This window comes from Maniola jurtina, chromosome 15 (genome assembly GCF_905333055.1).
Source record: "Maniola jurtina chromosome 15, ilManJurt1.1, whole genome shotgun sequence".
NCBI lineage: Eukaryota > Metazoa > Arthropoda > Insecta > Lepidoptera > Nymphalidae > Maniola > Maniola jurtina.
Window position 1 is genome coordinate 11,259,354 of NC_060043.1, and position 21,633 is coordinate 11,280,986.

The 21,633-nt window shown below is 36.3% G+C and overlaps 2 protein-coding genes across 2 annotated transcripts; one reads left to right on the plus strand and one right to left on the minus strand.

Moving 5' to 3' along the window:
- Positions 1–147: 147 nt before the first annotated feature.
- LOC123872722 (probable serine hydrolase) lies at positions 148–5,181 on the plus strand. The gene is made up of 2 exons (XM_045917177.1): positions 148–606; positions 4,145–5,181. Exons 1-2 carry the CDS (start codon positions 570–572, stop codon positions 5,050–5,052), a joined length of 945 nt encoding a protein of 314 aa, XP_045773133.1. The 5' UTR covers positions 148–569; the 3' UTR covers positions 5,053–5,181.
- Positions 5,182–8,155: 2,974 nt separating this feature from the next.
- On the minus strand, positions 8,156–20,776 carry LOC123872717 (NFX1-type zinc finger-containing protein 1-like). The gene is made up of 14 exons (XM_045917171.1): positions 19,970–20,776; positions 18,880–19,105; positions 18,387–18,432; positions 17,743–17,977; positions 16,380–16,544; positions 15,184–16,086; positions 14,895–15,050; positions 13,931–14,078; positions 13,494–13,577; positions 12,447–12,721; positions 11,828–11,974; positions 10,899–11,073; positions 9,611–9,753; positions 8,156–8,294 (listed from the first exon to the last, which is right to left on the minus strand). The coding sequence occupies exons 1-14, from the start codon at positions 20,636–20,638 to the stop codon at positions 8,226–8,228; spliced, it is 3,441 nt and encodes a 1,146-aa protein (XP_045773127.1). The 5' UTR covers positions 20,639–20,776; the 3' UTR covers positions 8,156–8,225.
- Between the last annotated feature and the right edge of the window lie 857 nt (positions 20,777–21,633).

The following is a 21,633-nucleotide window of genomic DNA, read 5'->3' on the forward strand; positions in this document are numbered from 1 at the left end:
TAACTAATGTTGACTTGACATTACACTAATCGAACATTTTATTACAATATAGCCTGTGAAATTCTGTCAGTTTATCTATGGTGGTATAGCTGTCAATCTGTTAAGTGTCAAATTCAACATGACATGATATGACAATGACATGACATCAAGCAAATCAAGAGTCAAGGTCAAAAATCAATCAAGAAGCGAAAATAATAAAAAAGATTTAAACACGAATAACGTAAGCATTCAGTTGATTATAGAGCATAGGAAGTGTCGTGCAGTTGTGTAGCACTTATTTAGATTAATGTCACTTAATTACTCGTTGAATTATTGATGCATTTGTGTGTGCGAACTACGATTTCATTGCCTCAGTCATTTGGATTTTGCGTTCCAATTTTAATGATAATCATTTACCCATCTAGTTATTATTGATGTTGAAAAAACCTTTATAATATTACGTACCTTAGGACTCTCACAACGTTACACGTGAATGTGAACTGTGCCTGCAAAGGTCAGTGATAGTTAAGTTTACATAACGAATCAAGTGTCTGCATTGAAGTACTTTTACTGCATCAACATAACGCAGGATGGCTGAAGTGAAGTTAAATGGACATCACAATGAAGGTAATTATTTAATTATAGTATTTACTATTAGAATTAATTATTATCTAATGACTTGATGGCTTCATCTGTATGGATTTCTATTTTTAAGAAACCCTTTGAGAACTCTTTGATTTTCCGTTAAAAGTTGCCTTTGTTGCTCTCCAAGTCTTTAATCTATATCCATGCATAAATATGTTCTCTAAAACACAAATCAATGCACATTGTATGTAATTAACCATTTAAACTAACAGAGTAAATTCTAATAAGTAAGTGTTACAAACAAAATCCACTGTATGCAAATTAATGTTAAAAGGTTATTTGGTTTAAAAACCAAAAACAGGTCAAACAGGTAAAGTTACAGTTTCTAGTGTAACTCTACTCCACTCTAACTGCTTAGCTATAAAACATTTTTACAGTTTGTTGCATGTTGTTGTTGTTAGTGGTTAAGTTGTCAGCCTTTTGTTTAGGAAGTACAAAGTTTGATTCCATTAATGCACCTCAACTTTCAGAGTAGTGCATTTGTAAGTTTTACTCACGTAAGTATTTTATGTGGTTCAATGAAAGTACTAATGTAAACAAATCTTATAAGCACATTATTATCAGTAAATTTGTTGTTAAATTAATTATTTAAGCTACTTACGTGAGTAAAACTTACAGGTGTAATTGCAGCCTTAAGCTATTAAATATCATAAAACATTATGAGAAAACCTGAGAGATCTCCATACTGTTCTCATAGGTGGGTGAAGTCTACCAATCCGAAATTAGCTAGTGTGTGAGTCTATGCACTTCTCATCCTAAGATCTCAGTAGTAGACTGGTGATGGGTTGAAGATGTTGATGAAAAAGACTCCTGAACAACAATGAGATGATGAGTCTGAACATAGGTCTGTTCTCTACTTCATGCAAAATGAAAGGTTGAATGAATCGTATACTGGCATATACACCATCGCTGTTGCCCATTACTTCAAACAATATAAAAGGATAAATCAGCTACTGTGCAAGTACAAGTTATAGCAATTTTATTATGAAAAATGAAGATAAGAAGCTGCAAAAACTAAAACAAAATGAGCCCAAAAGTTATTGGGGAAAAGAAGCAACATAAAATCGGGTACCTCTATGAATAAATCCCCATTATTTACTTGATTAATTATTAAGTAAAGTAAGTACATGAATGGAATTTGTTTATTCGATCAAGGCTGATTTTAAATTCAGGTCAATACCACCAACACTGCATAATTAGTTATAATTACTTAGTTAGTGTTAACTAAAACTGCATTGGTAATTCTATTTGAAAATTTTCCATACAAGTACTGACTTAAATATTCTTTTGATTTTCAGTAGCTCAGATTTCCATCTGAATGCTTGAGGGTGGTTGGATGTTCAATCAGAAATATTTGAACATTTCATAGTTACCTTAAACTGCTTGACTAAACAGATTAATAATTGTGTTTAGCCAAAATCGTAGGGAAAATATCCATGTGGTTGTGGTTTAAAATAGATTCAAATATTTTGTTTCCTTAATCTTTATTGACAGAAAATCATATCCAAATCATACTGCAACACATCAATACGATTTTTCGCATGGATATACTTAGTTGATGACCTAGAGGATGGTCTATTTTTCATCCCGGAAAATTAAAGACTTCCCATGTGATTTTTAAACACCCAACTATTTTTCATCCTAGAAAATGAAAGACTTCCCATCCCATTAAAACACCCAAATCCACGCAGAGTCGCGGGCATTAACTAATTATTTATAGCTAGGTCACAACATTGAACCTAGACTTGTCTTATCTAATTTCTACTTTGATAACCAAGCGCGTGAATTTCACGGAGAAACACGCGACGTCTATGTCTCGTTGTGTTGAGAATACGTGCAAAATGCAGGCTATAAATTATACCCAAGCGATCTTTGTTGTGGTACATTGACCGCTAATAAAATGCTAGCCCTGTTAACACGTGTCCTTTGGATGATAACTTGGTATGTTGGGTTGTACTACTTTCGTACAACACCCTAAGCAATAACTTTACTGAGGAACCAGTGTTCGGCAGAACAAACAGGCACAGAGAGTTTAAATAAAATAGTTCCGATACGCTCAATGCGTAATGCTGACGTCATCAGCTGGCTTTTTTTTACGCATCCGCTTTAATGCTAAATTGCTTAATTTAATTTATTAATGTTATAGATGAAAAAACTTGTATTGACTATTGACGTAATCTACTCATTTTTGTTAAGCCTATATTATAACGTAGAAACGTCGATTTGATCTATGTTTTTTCCTTCCCATATTATACCCATTTATTTAAAGAAAGAACAAATAAACCGGCCAAGTGCGAGTCAGACTCGCGCACCGAGGGTTCCATACTCAGGAATTTTTTCGACATTTTGCAGGATAAATCAAAAACCTTTACGCACAAAAATAAATAAAAATCTATTTTAGAATGTCCCTTTCATATGATACCCCACTTGGTATAGTTATCTTACTGTAAAAATTGAAAATACGAATTATTTGATCATGAACATTTTTTTTTGTGGTGTAACCAAAAATTCACAGTTTTCGGATTTTTTCCTTTACTTGTGCTATAAGACCTACCTACTTACCTTTTCTATTATATGCGTGAGCGATTCGGTCAAGCTTCTTTGCTTAGTTTTCATAATAAATAACTATAAAGGTGAATCATTTTTGCAACCTAATGAATGGCAGGCTTTATATGTAGATACCTACTCACGCATATATTACATAACTAACCATTTGCCGAATGTAAATTCTCTAAGTGTGCATATGGCATAGTAGTTTTCGATTACTATCAAGAAATCCTTATCTTATCTACAACAGCTCACCTGTTGTAGAGAACTTACCTACCCAATAAAATACCACTAATCTGTAATACTAATAATACAATGCAGTGTAGAAACTGATATGGGGAATAGCTTGAATAAAATTGGCATACCTCTATAAATAGTATTCAAGAGGTCGAGATGGCAATTGGGACAACCCGCACACCCGCGCAGTCCCGCACGAACCCGTTGCAGAATATCGCGGGTGACGTGCGGGTGTGCAGGGTGTCCCCCTGCCTACCTCCGATTGCCATCTCGACCTGTCGCGTACTATACCAAGTTAGCACGCTACCACCGTAGATTGCATCATCAACCAACAGGTCAATTCGCAGTCATCGGCTAACTCGTGAAATAAAAGAAAAAAAATCTGATAGAAGTCTTTTTACTAATAGGTTTTGCTTCTGGAACTACTGGATCTTTTGTCCGTCTGTACTAGATTTTAAGTAGTTACAAGTTACCCCTGCATTCAACCTGGAGACTAAAGTTCAGAAGCATTTTTTTTTAATTTGACATACCTACCTATATATATTTTTGAAAACAACTTCTGTTTTTGATTGTTAGTTAAGAACCTTAAAATGTCTTCAAAGATATGGGCTAGTTTCCTTTCGATGTTTTTTTCTTGAATCCAGAATAGTTCAGATTCAAGTTAGGCCTCCTTCAAGTCGACAGTTCCCCATTTTTTACCCTGCAAATATTTAAACCATTTTCATTTCCATTTCAGATCTTCCCGCCGGAGTTCATGTGGAAGAAATCGAAATACCAGTGCCTTGGGGTCACGTAGCAGCCCGCTGGTGGGGTCAGCGCAACAAGCAACCCCTTATAGCCATCCACGGGTGGCAAGACAACGCTGGGACTTGGGACAACCTCATCCCTTTGCTTCCCGCGAACACTTCCGTCCTTTGCCTTGACCTACCCGGACATGGATTGTCCTCGCCGTATCCTAAAGGAATGCTTTATTACATATTCTGGGACGGGATAGTCCTTTTGAGGAGGATAGTGAAGTATTTTAAGTGGCAGAAAATTTCTCTAATGGGACATTCATTAGGCGGAGCGTTAAGTTTCATGTACGCAGCGTCATTCCCCGACGATGTAGACAAGATCATCTGTATAGACATCGCAAGCCCCGCTGTCAGAGTGCCTGGACATATGGTGCAAAATACAGGCATGATTATAGATAAGAATCTTGAATACGAAAACTTATCGGAAGATAAGATACCGTGTTACGAATACGAGGAAATGATTGATATAGTGTGCGATGCGTATAAAGGTTCAGTTTCTAGAGAAAATTGTAAGGTTTTGATGAAACGAGGCATGGCTCCCACTCCTGCGCATATGAAGAAGAAAGGTTATTACTTCAAACGCGATCCGAGACTCAAAGTTGCGGGTCTTGCGCAGATGTCCATAGAAACGGCTTTAGAATACGCAAGTAAGGTTACGTGTAAAGTGTTGAATATAAGGGCTTTACCTGGGCAGAAATGGGAAAGGCTAGATTACTATTTAGATGTAGTGGAGAAGTTAAAACAGACCGCGACGGTCACTTACGTAGAGGTGGAAGGAACACATCACGTCCAGTTGAACGCCCCGGAAAATATAGTCAATATAATTGAGGACTTTTTAGAGTTGTATTAGTCCATTGAAGGCCGACGCAAACCACAGACTTTGGATCGTTACTATACTAGAATTAGTTTTTGTTTGCGTATAATTATCGTATAAAAATCCAAGAATTTAATATAAGTATAATGAAACTGTTATGTATACCAAAAAAAATATTACCTATAGGTATATTTTTTCAATGGTCTACCATTGAAAATCGCTTTGATAGCTGTTATTGCAATTCAATAAAGAAATGAAACGTTTGATTAGATAACGTGGTTAATTCTGTTGTACACAATCTCTAAAATAAACATAAAATTTTTGTGTTATCTTTATTCGCATGGCGCAAATGACAGGGATAGAAATACATTTTAATTTAAATAAAGATTAAATTTTAGTGTTATTCTATTCCGCATAATGAAAGGGATAGAAATATATTTTAGTTTTGAGATCGCATACAATAGAATTAGCATCAACGTTAGTTCTTATGTGTGAAAATGCTTCTGAGCAAATAACTAAAAACTATCAACTAATCAAAAGTCTGTAGTCTGCGCGGGCTCTAATGTTGTGATATTTAATGTGATGTAGAAAGTTAAGAGAGCACAAATTATAGATAAATTAATTAATAAGTTGACGGATCACGCCTTTGAGGCATTTCGATTTTGTATTTAATTTATATTTATGCTTTTGATAAGCGGTAGGTGTAATTCTGTATTGACGGGTTTTGCTTCACAGTTTTTAGCAGCTAGACTTATTTGGAGAGTAAGTTGTGAACATGGAATTCAGAATACGTATAGAAATGGTAGAGTGTCGCCACGCAGATGTGTAGTGAAACATCAGTGCATAATATGATTGTCGAATTTGTATATGAGCGTTGTTCACTGCCGCCGCCATGCCGTAGTAAGAGGCCACTTCCGTTGTAGCGGAGCGGAGCGGAGATGTGGTTTTCAACCAATCATAAATTATTAATTGAGAGATTAGACGAAAACACACGTCTCCACTCCGCTCCGTTTCAATGGAAATACACCCTAAGCAATGCTTTGTTGTTATAAAAGATATTGCGCCTTAGCTTCATTCTGCAGCTTATGCATGTGCATAATAGACTACTGGCCCATGCCCACAAAAATTATGCGTCATATGAACCACCAGGTGACGTATATAGGACGATATAAGAGCATAAAATAATAAGATTCAGCACTATGCTGTCACTTGTAAGCTGTCCAACTGAGTGCTGGTGAGAATTCAAAAGTGCAGGTAGAGTGAGTACATTTTGGTCATATATTTTTGTACGGCATTTTTACCATCCATAGATCCATGACAAATAATAAGAAAGCGCGCAGTGCCGTAAAAAAATGGTGCGCCACAAAGTCGGTAAATTTTTTGATTTTCTGACAATTTCCAGGGTAAAGGTCATTTCATTCTGTACGACATTAGTTTCATACTGTTTCAATACAGCCTCTAATCCGTTATTCCGCAACGCCGTACAAAAATCATGCGACAAGGGGAAAAAATTGAGGTTTGCAATTCAAAGGGTACTTTAGAACTATGAACTAAACATAGAAAATTATTTTTTGAACCGTGAACTATCTACGAAAATTTGTGTATTTATTTATTTATTATTGTAAAACAGAATTATATGAACAAAAAAAAAATGTCCATACAAATTAAAGGAATGCCAAGCATTCCGAAAGTAGGAACATACTGCTGATTTTAGTATATCTCTTTTCCTTTGTTAATAATAATAATTAATTGTTATTATTGATTTATTTGAACTACCTGACAGGTACTTCTGTAGATCTCATGAACATTATTCCAGTGTATTTTATTGTATAAACTCGTATTTATCTTTTTGCACAGAATATATACATATTTTTAATCATCTGGTGAATGAGTTCTTTAAATAAATATAAATTTCAACCCTATATTTTTTTGTTTTTATTTTTGAAGCGAATCTTCTTAATCTACAGGCCAGCCTTAGTCAGGGTTCTAAGTTATAGAGAGAACCGAGATGCATAATCTCAAGTTCTTTTAACCCCCGACCCAAAAAGAGGGGTGTTATCAGTTTGACGTGTGTATCTGTCTGTGGCATCGCAGCTCCTAAACTAATGAACCGATTTTAATTAAGCTTTTTTTTTTCGTTTGAAAGGTGACTTGATCGAGTGTTCTTAGCAATAATCCAAGAAAATCGGTTCAGCTGTTTGAAAGTTATCAGCTCTTTTCTAGTTACTGTAACCTTCACTTGTCGGGGGTGTTATAAATTTTTAATTTATAGACCTAGCGGTTTGGGTTGTACCTATGTTCATCTAGTAAGTTTCCCCTTTGATATAATAGGTATGCAATGCAAAGCCTGTCCCTACCTACATGGAACTAACCAAATGTGGCCACAAGATACAAGATATAACTAAATGTGGCCAAGACCTAACAGCGTCGCCTCAAGAGGCACAAGCCTAGGGTAGTTCCCATTTGTTCTAAGGAACAAGTCATCAAACAAAAGAAGTCTACTTTAGAACTACAAACTATGGTTTCAGGTTTCATCCGAGCTCGATTATTATCAGTGACGTCATGGTACTAAATGAGGTTCTAATTTTTTCCAAATTATTTCATGTGATATTTGACACCAAACCATCAATTTTGAAAAAATAAAACTTAGGTCGCGATAACATTTATTCTTTTGGGAAATATGTTACCATGTTAATACAACCAAGTCACTAGACTCAGTATAAATAATTTTCAAGTGGCCAGTTAATCTAATAAAAGTATTATTAGGTACTAGCTGACACCCGCGACTTCGTCCGCGTGGATTTGGGTTTCTCGAAATCCCGTGGGAACTCTTTGGTTTTCCGGGATAAAAAGTAGCCTATGTGCTAATCCAGGATATTATCTATCTCCATTCCGAATTTCAGCCAAATCCGTCCAGTAGTTTTTGCGTGAAGGAGTTACAAACATACACACACACACACACACATACAAACTCTCGCCTTTATAATATTAGTGTGATGTTGAATGGAACAAATAAGAAAAAATACATTTTTTCCGATGACGTCATGCTCCATAGAACAAATGGGAACTATCAGCCCTACCATGTGCACGGTAAGTAGCATGAATCCACCTTTATTCGAAAAAAAAAACACAATTTCACAATATAAATATTTATTGAATAGGTACCTAGGTACTATTATTTATATCACATGAGAATAACAAAATTAAGGTTAGCGTTCATCGCAATTCTTCAGGCAGGATTCCTTCAAGCAGTTGTCTAAATCTTCGACATGTTGAATCTGAAACAAGGACGTAGTATAATAAAAACCGGCCAAGTGCGAGTCGGACTCGCGCACCGAGGGTTCCTTACTACAGTCGAAGTTTTTCAACATTTTACACGATAAATCAAAAACAATTATGCCTAAAAATAAATAAAAATCCGTTTTAGAATGTACAGGTAAAGCCCTTTCATATGATACCCCACTTGGTATAGTAATCTTACTTTGAAAGTTGAAAATACTAATCATTTGTTCATGAATATATTTTACTTATTTTTGTTTGTGACCACATTTTAATTTTTTTCGTGATGTAACCACAAATTCACGGTTTCGGATTGTTCCCTGTTATGAGCGCTATTAAGACCTACCTACTTGCCAAATTTCATGACTCTAAGTCAACTGGAAGTGCCCTATAGGTTTCTTGGCAGGAACGACAGACAGACGAAGAAGTGATCCTATGAAGGTTCCTTTTTCCTTTTGAGTAACGGAATCCTAAAAATCAAGTTGTATCAAGATCAAGTTTGCAATACAATGCTTTGAGGTCGAAAATATAATTCTTTTGTTTGCAAATTGAAACATTAAATATCATAAAACGGAGGCATTTTATCCATACTAATATTATAAATGCGAAAGTGTATCTGTCTGTCTGTCTGTCTGTCTGTCTATCTGTCTGTCAGTCTGCTGCCTTTTCACGGCCCAACAGTGTAAACGATTCTGACGAAATTTGGTACAGGGTTAGCTTATATCCCGGGGACGGACATAGGCTACTTTTTATCCCGGAAAATCAAAGAGTTCCCGCGGGATTTCTAAAGACCCATCCACTTAACCGATATGTATGAAATTTAATAGCTTGCGTCCCTGCAATCGAAATAGGCAACTTTTTATCCCGGAAAATCAAACAGTTCCCATGGGATCTACAAAAATCTAAATCCACGCAGACGAAGTCGCGGGCATAAATATAAAAATCCTCCGATCGCGTGTGCGATCATCTAATAAACATCACGCGAGCATGGATCGGCTCATGAGTAAGGTAGGTATTCTGTCGAGAAATTCTCAATAGCAGCCCAGAATTTAAATTTTGGGATGTTGCATTGGTGGCTGGACTCCCTCACATAAGCTGAGCTATATCATATGTCACGCAATGAAAGGTACAGAGGCGGCTAACGTCCTGTAAATTTACATAGACAACTTTTTATCCCGAAAAATCAACGAGTTCCCAGAGGATTTTTCCCAAATCCTGTGGGAACTGGTAAATGTTGCTTGACAATTAAAAAATCGGCCCTAAAACGAATGTCCTAACTACTAGGCTAACACAGCTTCAGTATTAATATACTCACATTTAATATCTTGTCTTTATGTGTATCACATCGCAAGACGATCTGTTTGCCGATGGCGTTTTGCGCGACGAGTTTGTCGTGAATGAATCGCCATGTTGGACTGGCTGATCGAAGGACGTTCATATTTCCGAACATGTAAAAACCTGAAACATTAAAAAAAATTTTTTTCTCTTTCGTCTGGCTTTACAAAGATTAGCCAATGTCAAGTTTGTAATTATTTGTAACAAGTTAGTTAAACTATACAAGTATGGACCCCGTCTGTGCCGGCGCTCGCCGACATACGCTCCTTAGAGCGCTTTCCAGTCAGTTTTAACAAAAAAAAAACACTCCAAAACGGCAGAGCACGCCCGCCAACTAACACCAACACAGACGAAGTCCCATTAAATTTTTGAAACGAAATTTATTTACAGAGTTTAGATGTTTGTGATGGACTAAATTATATGGATAATACGTGACAGGTCGTGATTACAATCGGGGTGGAGTCGCTCTGCACAGCACACGCACTTACCCGGTGCGGGATAGCGTACCGACATACATACCCCAATTGCCATCTCGACCTGTCGCATACTATAGGTAGGTATAATATTATGTTATGTATAGTATTATGTACCTGTGTATATTTGTATTTATATATTAGGAGATACTCAGCGTGTGCCTAATGAATTGTTTTAGTGGTCTTAAACCAACTTCGCATTATTACCTTTCTAATGAATGGTAATAATCTGTTTGGGGCACATCGGTTGGATGGTTTCAGTCTAAGGCCGCCTCTACACATAGGCCAGCGCATTCGCCAACGCGCTTGCAATGCGCTGGCCAACGCGCTTGTGAATAATCCACACATTGGAAGGTCGTTTAGTATGGTTTGGTTCGGGCCAATGTGCGGACGTATTCAAAATGGATGTTGAGTCGCTAACAGCTGCAGCTGTATATTTATTCACAGCTTATAATTACTTTGTTAATGTGTACGTCAAGTTAGGTGTTAATTCGCTGCAAGAAGAAAACGTGCACTCTTGATCGCTGCTCCGAGCAAACTAATCGTGCGACCAATGTGTGGATGGTGCGCCAAACTTGCGACAAGTGTCCTTTGATGTTGCCGTCACCGTGCGCAAGCTCGCATGCGCGCCAGCCAACGTTCAAATACCTACCGCCAATGCGCCAACGCCCGTTCTACATATTGGGCCAGTGGCTGGGCCAGCGCGCTTGCCAACACGTTGGCCTATGTGTAGAGGCGGCATAACGAACACAGGTAGAAACATTTTATTATTTAGATATATAATATATCTCTTACCTTCTTTAGCTCTAGACAACGCAACGCAGATCCTATTGGGCGCAGCGAGAAAACCGATCTTGCCGTCTTTGTTACTCCTGACCAAAGACAATATCACTATCCTGTTCTCTTCGCCTTGATAATTGTCTACAACAGTTATTTTCACTTCTTGTAACAATGGGTATTTTTTGCTTATCTGTAATCGATCGATTGATTTTGATCAATTCAAGATGGTCGATTTCAAAATGGCCGCCATGCAATGAAAAAGTACAATGTATCTTGTACGATGCAACCGTTTGTGTGCAAATCCGACTCGCACTTGACCAGGTTTTATATAGCAAGTTAAATCTATATTTAAATGAATAAATATGAACTTATCTACACAAAACTTAAAGTAATTATTTTCAAAAAGAAGAACCAACTTCAAATGCCAACTACAAAAACTGAAAATAATAATAATTTTAGTTTGTACACATATGTTGAACTCGAACGGGCGTCAAATGAAACAACATACTTGTACCTACACCAAAAATTATTTTTCTGATTTGTAGTGACGTTTGATTCAAAGTCAGTTCTTATTTGTAGCCCCAGACCCAAAAAGAGGGGTGTTATAAGTTTGACTGTGTATCTGTCTGTGGCATCGTAGCTCCTAAACTAATGAACCGATTTTAATTCAGTTCTTTCGTTTGAAAGTTGGCTTGATCGAGAGTGTTCTTAGCTATAATCCAAGAAAATCGGTTCAGCCGGTTGAAAGTTATCAGCTCTTTTCTAGTTACTGTAACCTTCACTTGTTGGGGGTGTTATAAATATGTATTTAATTTACACTTGTATGCAGTTCTTGTTTTATTTTTCAAAAGCACTTGTAAAAGTTTACTTGCATAAAAATATATTCTATTCTAAAGAGTTTTTTTCTATTTATTTGGTGGCCAGAAATAAAAGTAGTTACCTACCTCTTTAATAAGAGTTGCTTGTCCATTATAAGTTGCCAGAATGGTTATTTCACTTGCGCCGTATTCCTTTCTCCTTAAATAGTTAGCGAGCGAAACACACCACTTGGCTTCTAGAGTGTTCTTATGACTCCAACTATCTTCCAAACCCTGAAAATGATTTTACGGATTGAAAGACAGTTCACGACAGTTATGAAACTTATAACTAACTAACTTCAAGGCTTTACCTCACCTGCACTTTTTTATTTATTTATTAAGGCATACGCTTAATAACAATCACACCTGATGGAAAGTGATGATGTGGTCATGGATAAGATGGGACGCGTTTACCTAGGTCCTAGAAGATGCCTATTCACTCTGGTTTTAAACATATCCGGAGACATAGGTAGGCGTCAAATGCAGTAAGCTATGAAACGACTGAAGTGGGTGGGTGACATGGATCGATGATTTTTGACGATCACCCTGAGGTGAGCGGTGTGGTCTTTTATTAGGAGGTCCCGGGTTCGATTCCCGGCACGAGTTTGGAATTTTATAATACGTTATATTATACGACAGTACCCTGGGGTGACTGTCCAACTTGTCATATACATATGACAGTACACACTTGTAGACTTAAATTTACCTCAGAGTCCTCCAAAACGTCATGCGTACAGAAGTACAGGTTATCCCTCATACCCCGCACACTTGGATAGGACAGCACACTCGGGTGACTGTCCAACTTGTCATATATGACAGGAACCAGTAGCTCTACAAAGTTAGCGCGCATGCGCCGCTGTATGGTGAGAGTCCGGGCGTGAATGCCGTTCCTTATCATTCGCTCGAAGAGAGATATCTCTAGGTTATAGTTTTTGGCTAATTCGTAGTGGGCGGCTGTGGGCCTTAATTGTTTGTGGTCACCTGAAAGAACAGTTTATGGTATTAAAACTTGAACACAGTTCGTGCTGTTTGTAATTTTAAAATTTTGGTGCTGCTATTATGATTATGTACTCATCAAGAGTAATCGGATGCTTAACTCATAACTGACTATACTTAAATGAAAATCAGTTTTAATTTGTCAAATTAAAATCGGGTTTGTAACGGGTTCGGGATTGTAAAAGGAAAACTAGTTAAAATTATAAAATAGACATGAAAACTAGTTTTCATTATTTTAATAGTCAGTTATGAACCCGATTACCCTTGCTTAGTAACCAGTAACAAAAAGACATTTTGTGTGTGTGACAAAAAGACATTATTCTTATTCCGTTACAAAAGGACAAAGTATTATCTTATTTCATAGCTTCGTTTCGTTTTACGAAAAAATAGTTTTCAACGTGGATGGACCATTTTTTTCACAACAGGGCAATTGTTAGGCAATATAATATTTCTTTATACAAACATAGCTGATGCCCGCGACTGCGTCCGCGTGGATTTACATTTTTCAAAATCCCGCGGGAACTCTTTGATTTTCCGGGATAAAAAGTAGCCTGCCTATGGTATAATCTATCTTCATTCCAAACAGCCAAATCCGTCCAGTAGTTTTTGCGTGATTGAGTAACAAACATCCAAACATCCACACTTTCACATTTATAATATTATATGATTAGGATATTAGAATTAGGAATTAGGATTAGGATTTAATGTACCTTATATTTCTTATGAAAATATAAAGATTGTGAATTACGAATCTTACCAATTAGTATAAGATGTTGACATTTATGTGTCAAAGACGCCACTATGTGAGCTTCTAGAACTTCAGCCGCCTCTTCTACTATTACTGCAAATAAAATAAGGTAAGGTTAAAAATCTGAAATCCCACCACTACTTAATACCCTTAAAAATATCGAAAAAGAAATATTTTTTTAAATTTAGTTCATGTAAATTCTACGTCTATTAAGGTCTAAATATAAACGAATGGCGAAATAACGACTAAAAACCATTGTTCCAAAAAACGTTTCGTTTTTTAAAATCTCTTCTACAATAAATACCTACGTTCTTAGTTAGCTGATCATAAATTAAGAAACAGTTAAGTAATCTTAATTCTTATGGTTATAGTCAAACACAACTTCACTGACGATGACATACACAACACATCAGGTGTTGTGTTGATTTATGCACACAAACACTCACCAACAGGACACTCCAGCCTCTTCATGAGCTGGTGTCGCCTCGCCGCGAGGGTAGTGGTCACCGCCACCACGCGTGCCGTCTTCACCACCTCACTGTCGATCAGCGTTGACACTTCGTTCAACTCATCATTGCATGTGTTGTGTTGATCCTATGTACATACAAGATAAAGTTGAAAACTAAAACCCGACTGCGATCGTCTTAATAAACGCTGAAATATTGTAGTAAAATTGTTTTTCTGTGGTTCGGTACGTTTTAATGTTGTAGTACATTTATATTCATGAACTCAGAATTTTCTCCTCTTTCATTTGATACTCCACTCGATCAGTAGCAAAACAAAATTTTTGGAGACCCACTTTTTTTGATGTAACATCCGATAGGTCAATTTTTTTCTATAAAATGTAGCCTATGTCACCCGGACCTGTACAACGAATCAATTGACACCTCATTCATCAAAATCAGTCCAGTAGTTTAGGCGCTACGGTGACACACACAGAATCTGGATACAAACATACATACATACATAGACTGCTAAAATCATAACCCTTCCGTTTAGCTTTGCCGCAATTGGATGAAAAATACATTAGAAGTCGATTAAAACAAGAAATACACAAGATGTTAGAGAAAAGGTCCTTTAGGTGAAAACAAACTACTAGTAGAAAACTGTATGAGACTAGCTGACGCACGCGACTTCGTTCGCGTGGATTTAGGTTTTAAAAATCCCGTGGATACTCATTGATTTTCCGGGAAAATATTATACTTAGTTAGAGTAGCCTATGCTATTCTCCGTCCTTTCAACTATCTCTGTGCCAAAAATCAAGTCCATTGGTTGCTTGGTTAGGGTGTGAAGGAAGGACAAACAAACCCATTTTCGCATTTATAATATTAGTACTGATATACTCGTAGATAGAGAAATCTCGTGAAAATAAAATGAAAAGTATAAAAATTAAAATTAACTCTCGCTTACCAATAAAGCATTCATTTTGTTCATAAGATCACATTTGATAGTTTCCACTGCTTTAAAATATAAATTCCATCTTTCATCCACTGTTAAATTATAAGGATTTCGCCCGTTGGGAAGGTGGTTTTCATTCTTTTCGACATACGATAGGGCCATATATTTCTAAAAAGAAGTATCATAGGTAAGTATTTTAGTTATAATCCATGCCCAGCAGTGGACATAAACGCCCACAGGTGGACATGGATAGTGATGATAACAACAATGATTGTTTAAAAGTTATCACAGTTTAACCTACCTTAAAACACTCCAACCTCTTTCCAATCCTATCAATTTGGTTCTGAAATTTATCAGTCATTTTTTGCCCTTCCAAATGTTCGTCCGAAATGTCCTTCAAGTACTTTATACTGTTTTCCATTGAATCTATTTCTTTCAACGCCCATTGTTCAGAGAAACACGTTTCTATTTTATCTGATATGTTTAGTTCTTCATATTGTTTTTCCCAATCTCCTAAAATATCGTTTTGGTCACCATCTTTGACTAAGTCATCTTGATTTGAGTCTAGATGGCCAAAAAGCCAACTCAAAATTGCATCCTCACCAAAATCTTTAAGTTTAAAATTATCGTCACCTATTTTGAGGTTGGCTTTAATAGTTTTATAGCTAATTATCTCTTTCTCGCATTTTTCTATCTCTGTCTGTACATCTGTCATTTGTTTGAAGATCTTTTCTAATTCTGAACGTTTATTTGCGTATAAGTATGAATATTTCGATTTCATTTTCGTTCTCATAGCATTTAAGTTGTACGGTTCCAGGATTTTGCTTTTGCTTTGACTGCCTAGTCTTACAATACTGGTGGTAACATTTAATACGCCTTCAAGGAATTGATCAAGGGCGTGATTCGTGTAGCAAATTATCAACATTGGTGTACCTTCTAAGGACAAGTTTCTTAGAATTGTGGACGCGATTTTGACCCCTAAATACGTTTTGCCAGTTCCAGGCGGGCCTTGTATTACAGCGAATTCTCTTGTTAGAGCAAAACTATAGGCATCCATTTGTGATTGGTCTAATTCAAAGGATTGAGACGTGGGCCATTGGTTAGTATCAAGTACTGGGAAACTTAGTTCTTCATTTTTATTTGAACTGTTTTGTATGCTGTAGATTGTTTGTGGTGTAAGATAAGCAGGTGGGTTGGTTTCTTTCTAAAAAAAAAAATATGTTTAATAAGTTTTTATGTCATGGTATCACTTATCAGATGTTGTAGATCACTCAATCGGAATACATTAATCTCCGCTATTGTTTAGTTTATTTGTTTATTGTTATCGCCAAAAAAAATAGGAATGAATAAAAACTGATGTTTATGAAAAAGTTTCACTAAACTAAAAATAAACTACATTCTACATCAGTTTTTGAAAATTGCATCGTTTTTGGCGATAAGTGAAAAACTACCTTTTGTAGTTAAACCGCTTTTTAGACATGACGGCAGTTTTTTTACCTGGACATCCACAATATATTTTTTCATAGGTAAATTGTCAGATCTTGAATTTTGTAAGACTTTTAACACTCTATGGTAAGGCTCGAAGAACACTTCGCTTTCAACCATCAAGTACGGTTCAGAAAACACTTTACTTGAGACAGGGTTTTGAAGAGCCACTGCAATCTGAAAAAAAAAACTCAAATCAAATTTTTTTTTTTTTAAAGAATATTAGCCATGTTAAATGACTAATATTCCCCTTTCCTCTCCAACTAACTTTCGGTTTTCAGTCCACTCCTTTACCGGTTGAGCTATTGAGGCTCTAATTAACATGAATAATTTTATTTATCCACATACTTATATAATTTACCACGTGGATTTACATTTTTCAAAATCCCGCGGGAACTTTATGATTTTCCGGGATAAAAAGTAGCCTATGTGTTAATCCAGGGTATAATCTATCTCCATTCCAAATTTCAGCCAAATCCGTTCAGCCGTTTTTGCGTGATTGAGTAACGAACATCCAAACATCCACACTTTCATAATATTAGTAGGATTAGGATATTAGGATGGAGTATAGGTTACAATTCAGTAATTAATTTTATTTGAAGACTAGCCGATGCCCGCGACTTCGCTCGCGCCGATTAAGGTTTTTCGAAATACCGTGGAAACTGTTTGATTTTCCGGGATAAAAAGTAGCCTATGTGCTAATCCAGGATATTATAATAGTGTGATTTATTCGATCTAACATCAGTAGGTCGATTCCGGAAAACCTTGCATCAATCATTATTATAATAGCAATTGTTGTGATTGGCTGAATTTATGGTATTCTTGTTGCAACAATGCATTGTAGATTGCAGACAATAGTGAGTGAGCGTCAACCAATCAGAAGTGATTGTGATCGTCATAATGTAGCTGTCATAGCTCAACGGTTGAGGAGCGGACTGAGTTCTGAAAGGTTGGCGGTTCAAACCCCACCCGTTGCACTATTGTCGTACCTCCTCCTGACACAAGCTTTACGCTTAATTGGAGGGGAAAGGGGAGTATTAGTCATGATTAGCATGGCTAATATTCTATTGAAAAAAAATAATTACCGAAATCGAGCCGCTGAAGTGAGATCGCGATTTTCTGTCATTTCTTTACTTATCTAGGTCTAGGTCTAGGTAGATCTAGGTCGCAATAACATAGTGGACCGTAAGCATATTAGAATAAACTAAGGACAGTTATTGGACTGAAATTAGATTTCGAAATTATTCATAAGTAGAAGTTTAAGCTAAAATAAAATTACTTATTAGCCCATAGGCTAGATCGTAGTAGGAATAAAGCTACCATTATATAATGGAGCTTTATGGTAAGGAAAAAAAAAAAAAAATTCTTTACTTACATAGCCATACCTCAGCAAATCCAAATTCGAGTCCAAAACAGACGCACACAGAATATTCTGGAAGTTATCACCAGTAAAGAGTAGCAGGGAACCGAACATGAGGCGTTTGTTATACGCATACTTCCTATAGTCCACTGAGCTATTGGCGACGCGCTCGGTCCACGCTATGTCCACTAGGTGGCCCACTCTGTTATTGCTTACGTAGGTGCGTATGATACGCACTTTTGGGTATACTCTGAAAGGTTAAATATATTTCTTAGTTATTGAATCTTAATCTGAAATCTATAGAGTGCACTTTGACTTTTGCTGATAGGAGGAGGATTTGTTGATAGGAGGTTATGCAAAAGATGAGTATACTATGGTTTTTCTTAGTTTATTTAAAAAATTAACTTAAATTAAGTGGCTTCTCGCTGAAATGCACAAGAGGCGCACTATACGCGGCCATTTATATTGCCTTGTTATCTAGAACTAAAAATTAAATCATAATATGAGTGAAAACCTAACTCCAGAAGGTCTAAAGCGTCGCGTCGGCCAAATCGCGTCGTTAAGGCGTCTGCGATTAGGTTATATTTTAAGCTGCCTAAGAAAAAATGGTAATGGCCATTTTTCCTTAGCCATTAATCATAGAAAAATTGTAGTCTTACCTTATATTCTCATGCCTTCTTTTTGCTGGATTTTCTAAGTATTTACCTGAAAAAATTATTCAGTAAAATAATAAGTATTATTTTTAAGGTATAACCAATGACTTCTTAGAAAGTCATTGGGTATAACATATAATACGCGTGTTTTTTTAACCACAGTGTGGGATAACCGAAACTGTCTTAGGCACCATGAGGTCTTTTTGTGAAAACAATTTTGACCTAAGCCAAGTCAATTTTTTGGTCAAGCGTGAGTTGTCCATAAAAATAAATAAAATCAACTAATTTTATTTTAATGTAAGCCAAATTGCCGCTATAATGACAAGTAATAATAATTAAGAAACTGTGAAAATTTAACAAAATAGAAGTACATAGTGTTATAACATGTTCAATGGTACAGAACCTTTTGTATGCGAGTCTTACTCAACTTGACAAGTTTTTAGACATAGGACGGCAGCAGACAGGGCAGTACTGTAATTATGACACAATTTTTACCAACATATTCCTTCTCGCAATGGCCCAAAACAATCCTCCCTCAACAATTTGAACTGCAAATCCAAGTAATGCTCAACACTACTGTATGCCCCGTTCACTATATTTGGCACAATCTTCACATTGCTGTGTCCAAGCAGATCCTCTTTACTTGGGAATATGTTCAAATTCCTGAAGCTATTGGGGTCTGTGCTTGTTATCGGGTCTTCCATAGAGGTATCTTCTTCTAAACTCTGCAAAAATTATTTTAAAATATTTCTAAATAACTTAGTACAAACAAACTAACCAGTGTTTGTCTGTGGATGCTTGTAACTTCTAAATCTAAGTAGATTTCAAATTTTCAATGAAGTGTTCCCCATCATTTATATTTATCACCATACAATTTGTATGATACTAATGAGTGTGATAGGTGAGCCATGAAAATCCTAGTGGTTAAAATATTCACCTTCTATTGGGAGATTGGAGGTTAGATCCCAGGCATGAACCTGTAACTTTCAGAGATAAGTGTGTTTTAAGCAATCAAAATATCACTTGCTTCAAAACTAAAGGAAAACATTGAGAAGAAACCTCCATGTCCAAGAATTCTTCAAAAATATCTTGAAGGAGTGTGAAGTCTGCCAATCCACACATGGCCAGCATGGTGGCAATGGCAATGCTCTTCTCATTCTGAGAGGAAAACTATGCTCAGTAGTGAGCCGATGATGGGTTGGTCATGATGAAAAGTATATAATACTAGCCGATGCCCGCGACTTCGCCCGCGTGGATTTAGGTTTTTCGAAATCCCGTGGGAACTCTTCGATTTTCCGGGATAAAAAGTAGCCTATGTGCTAATCCAGGATATAATCTATGTCCATTCTAAATTTCAGCCCAATCGGTTCAGTAGTTTTTGCGTGAAGGAGTAACAAACATACACACACACACACGCACACACACACACACACACACACACATACATACAAACTTTCGCCTTTATAATATTAGTGTGATAAATTTTATTTATGGCAACAATAAAATGTTATATGAATCTGCTTATCTGCTTATCCTGTATATAAAACCTAAGCTGAATTAAATAAAAGATATTAAGTAAGATTACTTACATTGTTCATACTTTTTAGCAGTTCTGTCCGTAACCAACTTATTTCTTCATAAAATCTTTCACTTATTGGTTCCATATGTTCCTCTTGAACGCCTAAAGCACTTAACTCCGCCATCTCCACAACGTCATACAAATCCTTCAGAAACTTCTTGCTGTGGCCTCCATAGTGAAAAATTGCCTCGCAAAACTTTAACACATTGAAATAAAATGATTCCACATCGTCCCATAGTTGCATATTTATTCTTTTGTCAACTATTTTAACTTTCGGTAGATCACATAAATAGTCTTTCAATTGAATTAGAAAGTTTGATTTTTCAAACTTCGACCTTAATAAAAAACCTATTTTCGATTTTTCATTGCAGTCGAGTGATTTATATAAAAGACCTAATATTTTTACTATCAGTACAATAAAATCGCCTTTGAGTTCGGTATTCAATAGTAACCAAAAACCGGGTCTGTTAGAAAGTTCCAAATTCAAGATTGGGGGCTTCAATAACGAAAGGTCCTGTAATCTCTTGAAGCCTATTGGTTTCTTCTCACTTTCTTGCAATTTACGTGATGGTTGAGGTTCTACGTCTTCTTCGGAAAACTGTGAAGTACTTGGCCTGGTTTCTTCTATTACAGTTCCATCAAACCAGTCTATGCGAAGAGATTTCGTGGTTTCACTCATGATGATCACTTTTTTTTGGAAAATAAGTAATATCCTCTGAATAGAGAGAGAAATCCGGGAGTCGAAGAAAAATTTTAACAAAAACAAACCAAATGTTATTGCAAAAATCACGCAAAAATCGTAAAAACAGCTGGTACGTCTTCAATCATTTTTTTTTTCCTTAAATCTGGCTTTACTCTGATTAGCCAATGTCAAGTTTGTGATATTTTCAAGTTATTGAATTTATACAAGTATGTACTCCGTCTGCGCCGGCGCCCGCCGACATACGCGCGGCGCCCCTTTAGAGCGCTTCCCAGTCAGTTCCACCACCAAAAAACAGCAACTAACACAAAAACCAGCCACTCTTAACAAAAAAAAACACTCCAAACAAGCACAGCACGCGCGCCAGCAAACGCCATCACAGACGAAGTCCCAGCTGGTACGTCTACACTCTACATCAATACGTCAATGTCAAATTGTCAAATGTCAATAGCAAATGACAACTTAAAAGTGTTTTTTTTTTAAAAGAATAATATTCAACTACGACTTACCAGGCTGCATGGTCTACGATCTTTGCCTTTCCTGAAAGGGGGGAGTGTTTTTTTTAATTTTTTACAGTGTTTCCATTATGGAGTATATCTCCCATTCATGTAATTCTATGTCAATAATTGTTCATACTCTACCGATTTGATCGTTGTTCAAGTATAGGTAACTTTCCTAGTTAGGTACTTACCTACAGCTGTTAAAGTCGAATTCTTTTTAATTTTCTTTTTTTTTTCTTCTATCATAATAATTAATAAGACCAGTGTAGATCATGTGTAGATAACTCTTTGCAATAAATTGATTGATTGATTCTCTTTTTTTATTTATTTGTATTTATCGCTCAGATAGACGCCCAATATAATATTATAGCCCGATAGACTCTACAACGCACAATGGCAAAGATAAAATTAATTGAATATTCTAACCGTACATGTTTGGGCTAGTTGTTGTTAGTATCAGGAGAGACTGTATCT

What these genes read in the sequence shown, in the direction of transcription:
- LOC123872722 (XM_045917177.1), top strand. Translation starts at nt 570, where the DNA reads ATGGCTGAAGTGAAGTTAAATGGACATCACAATGAAG. An exon ending in AAATGGACATCACAATGAAG is followed by an intron (nt 607 to 4,144) that starts GTAATTATTTAA and finishes TTTCCATTTCAG; the next exon opens with ATCTTCCCGCCGGAGTTCAT.
- LOC123872717 (XM_045917171.1), bottom strand. Translation starts at nt 20,638, where the DNA reads ATGAGTGAAACCACGAAATCTCTTCGCATAGACTGGTTTGATGGAACT. An exon ending in GCCATTGCGAGAAGGAATAT is followed by an intron (nt 18,433 to 18,879) that starts GTTGGTAAAAAT and finishes TAATTTTTTCAG; the next exon opens with GTAAATACTTAGAAAATCCA. An exon ending in AATATATTGTGGATGTCCAG is followed by an intron (nt 16,087 to 16,379) that starts GTAAAAAAACTG and finishes TTTTTTTTTTAG; the next exon opens with AAAGAAACCAACCCACCTGC.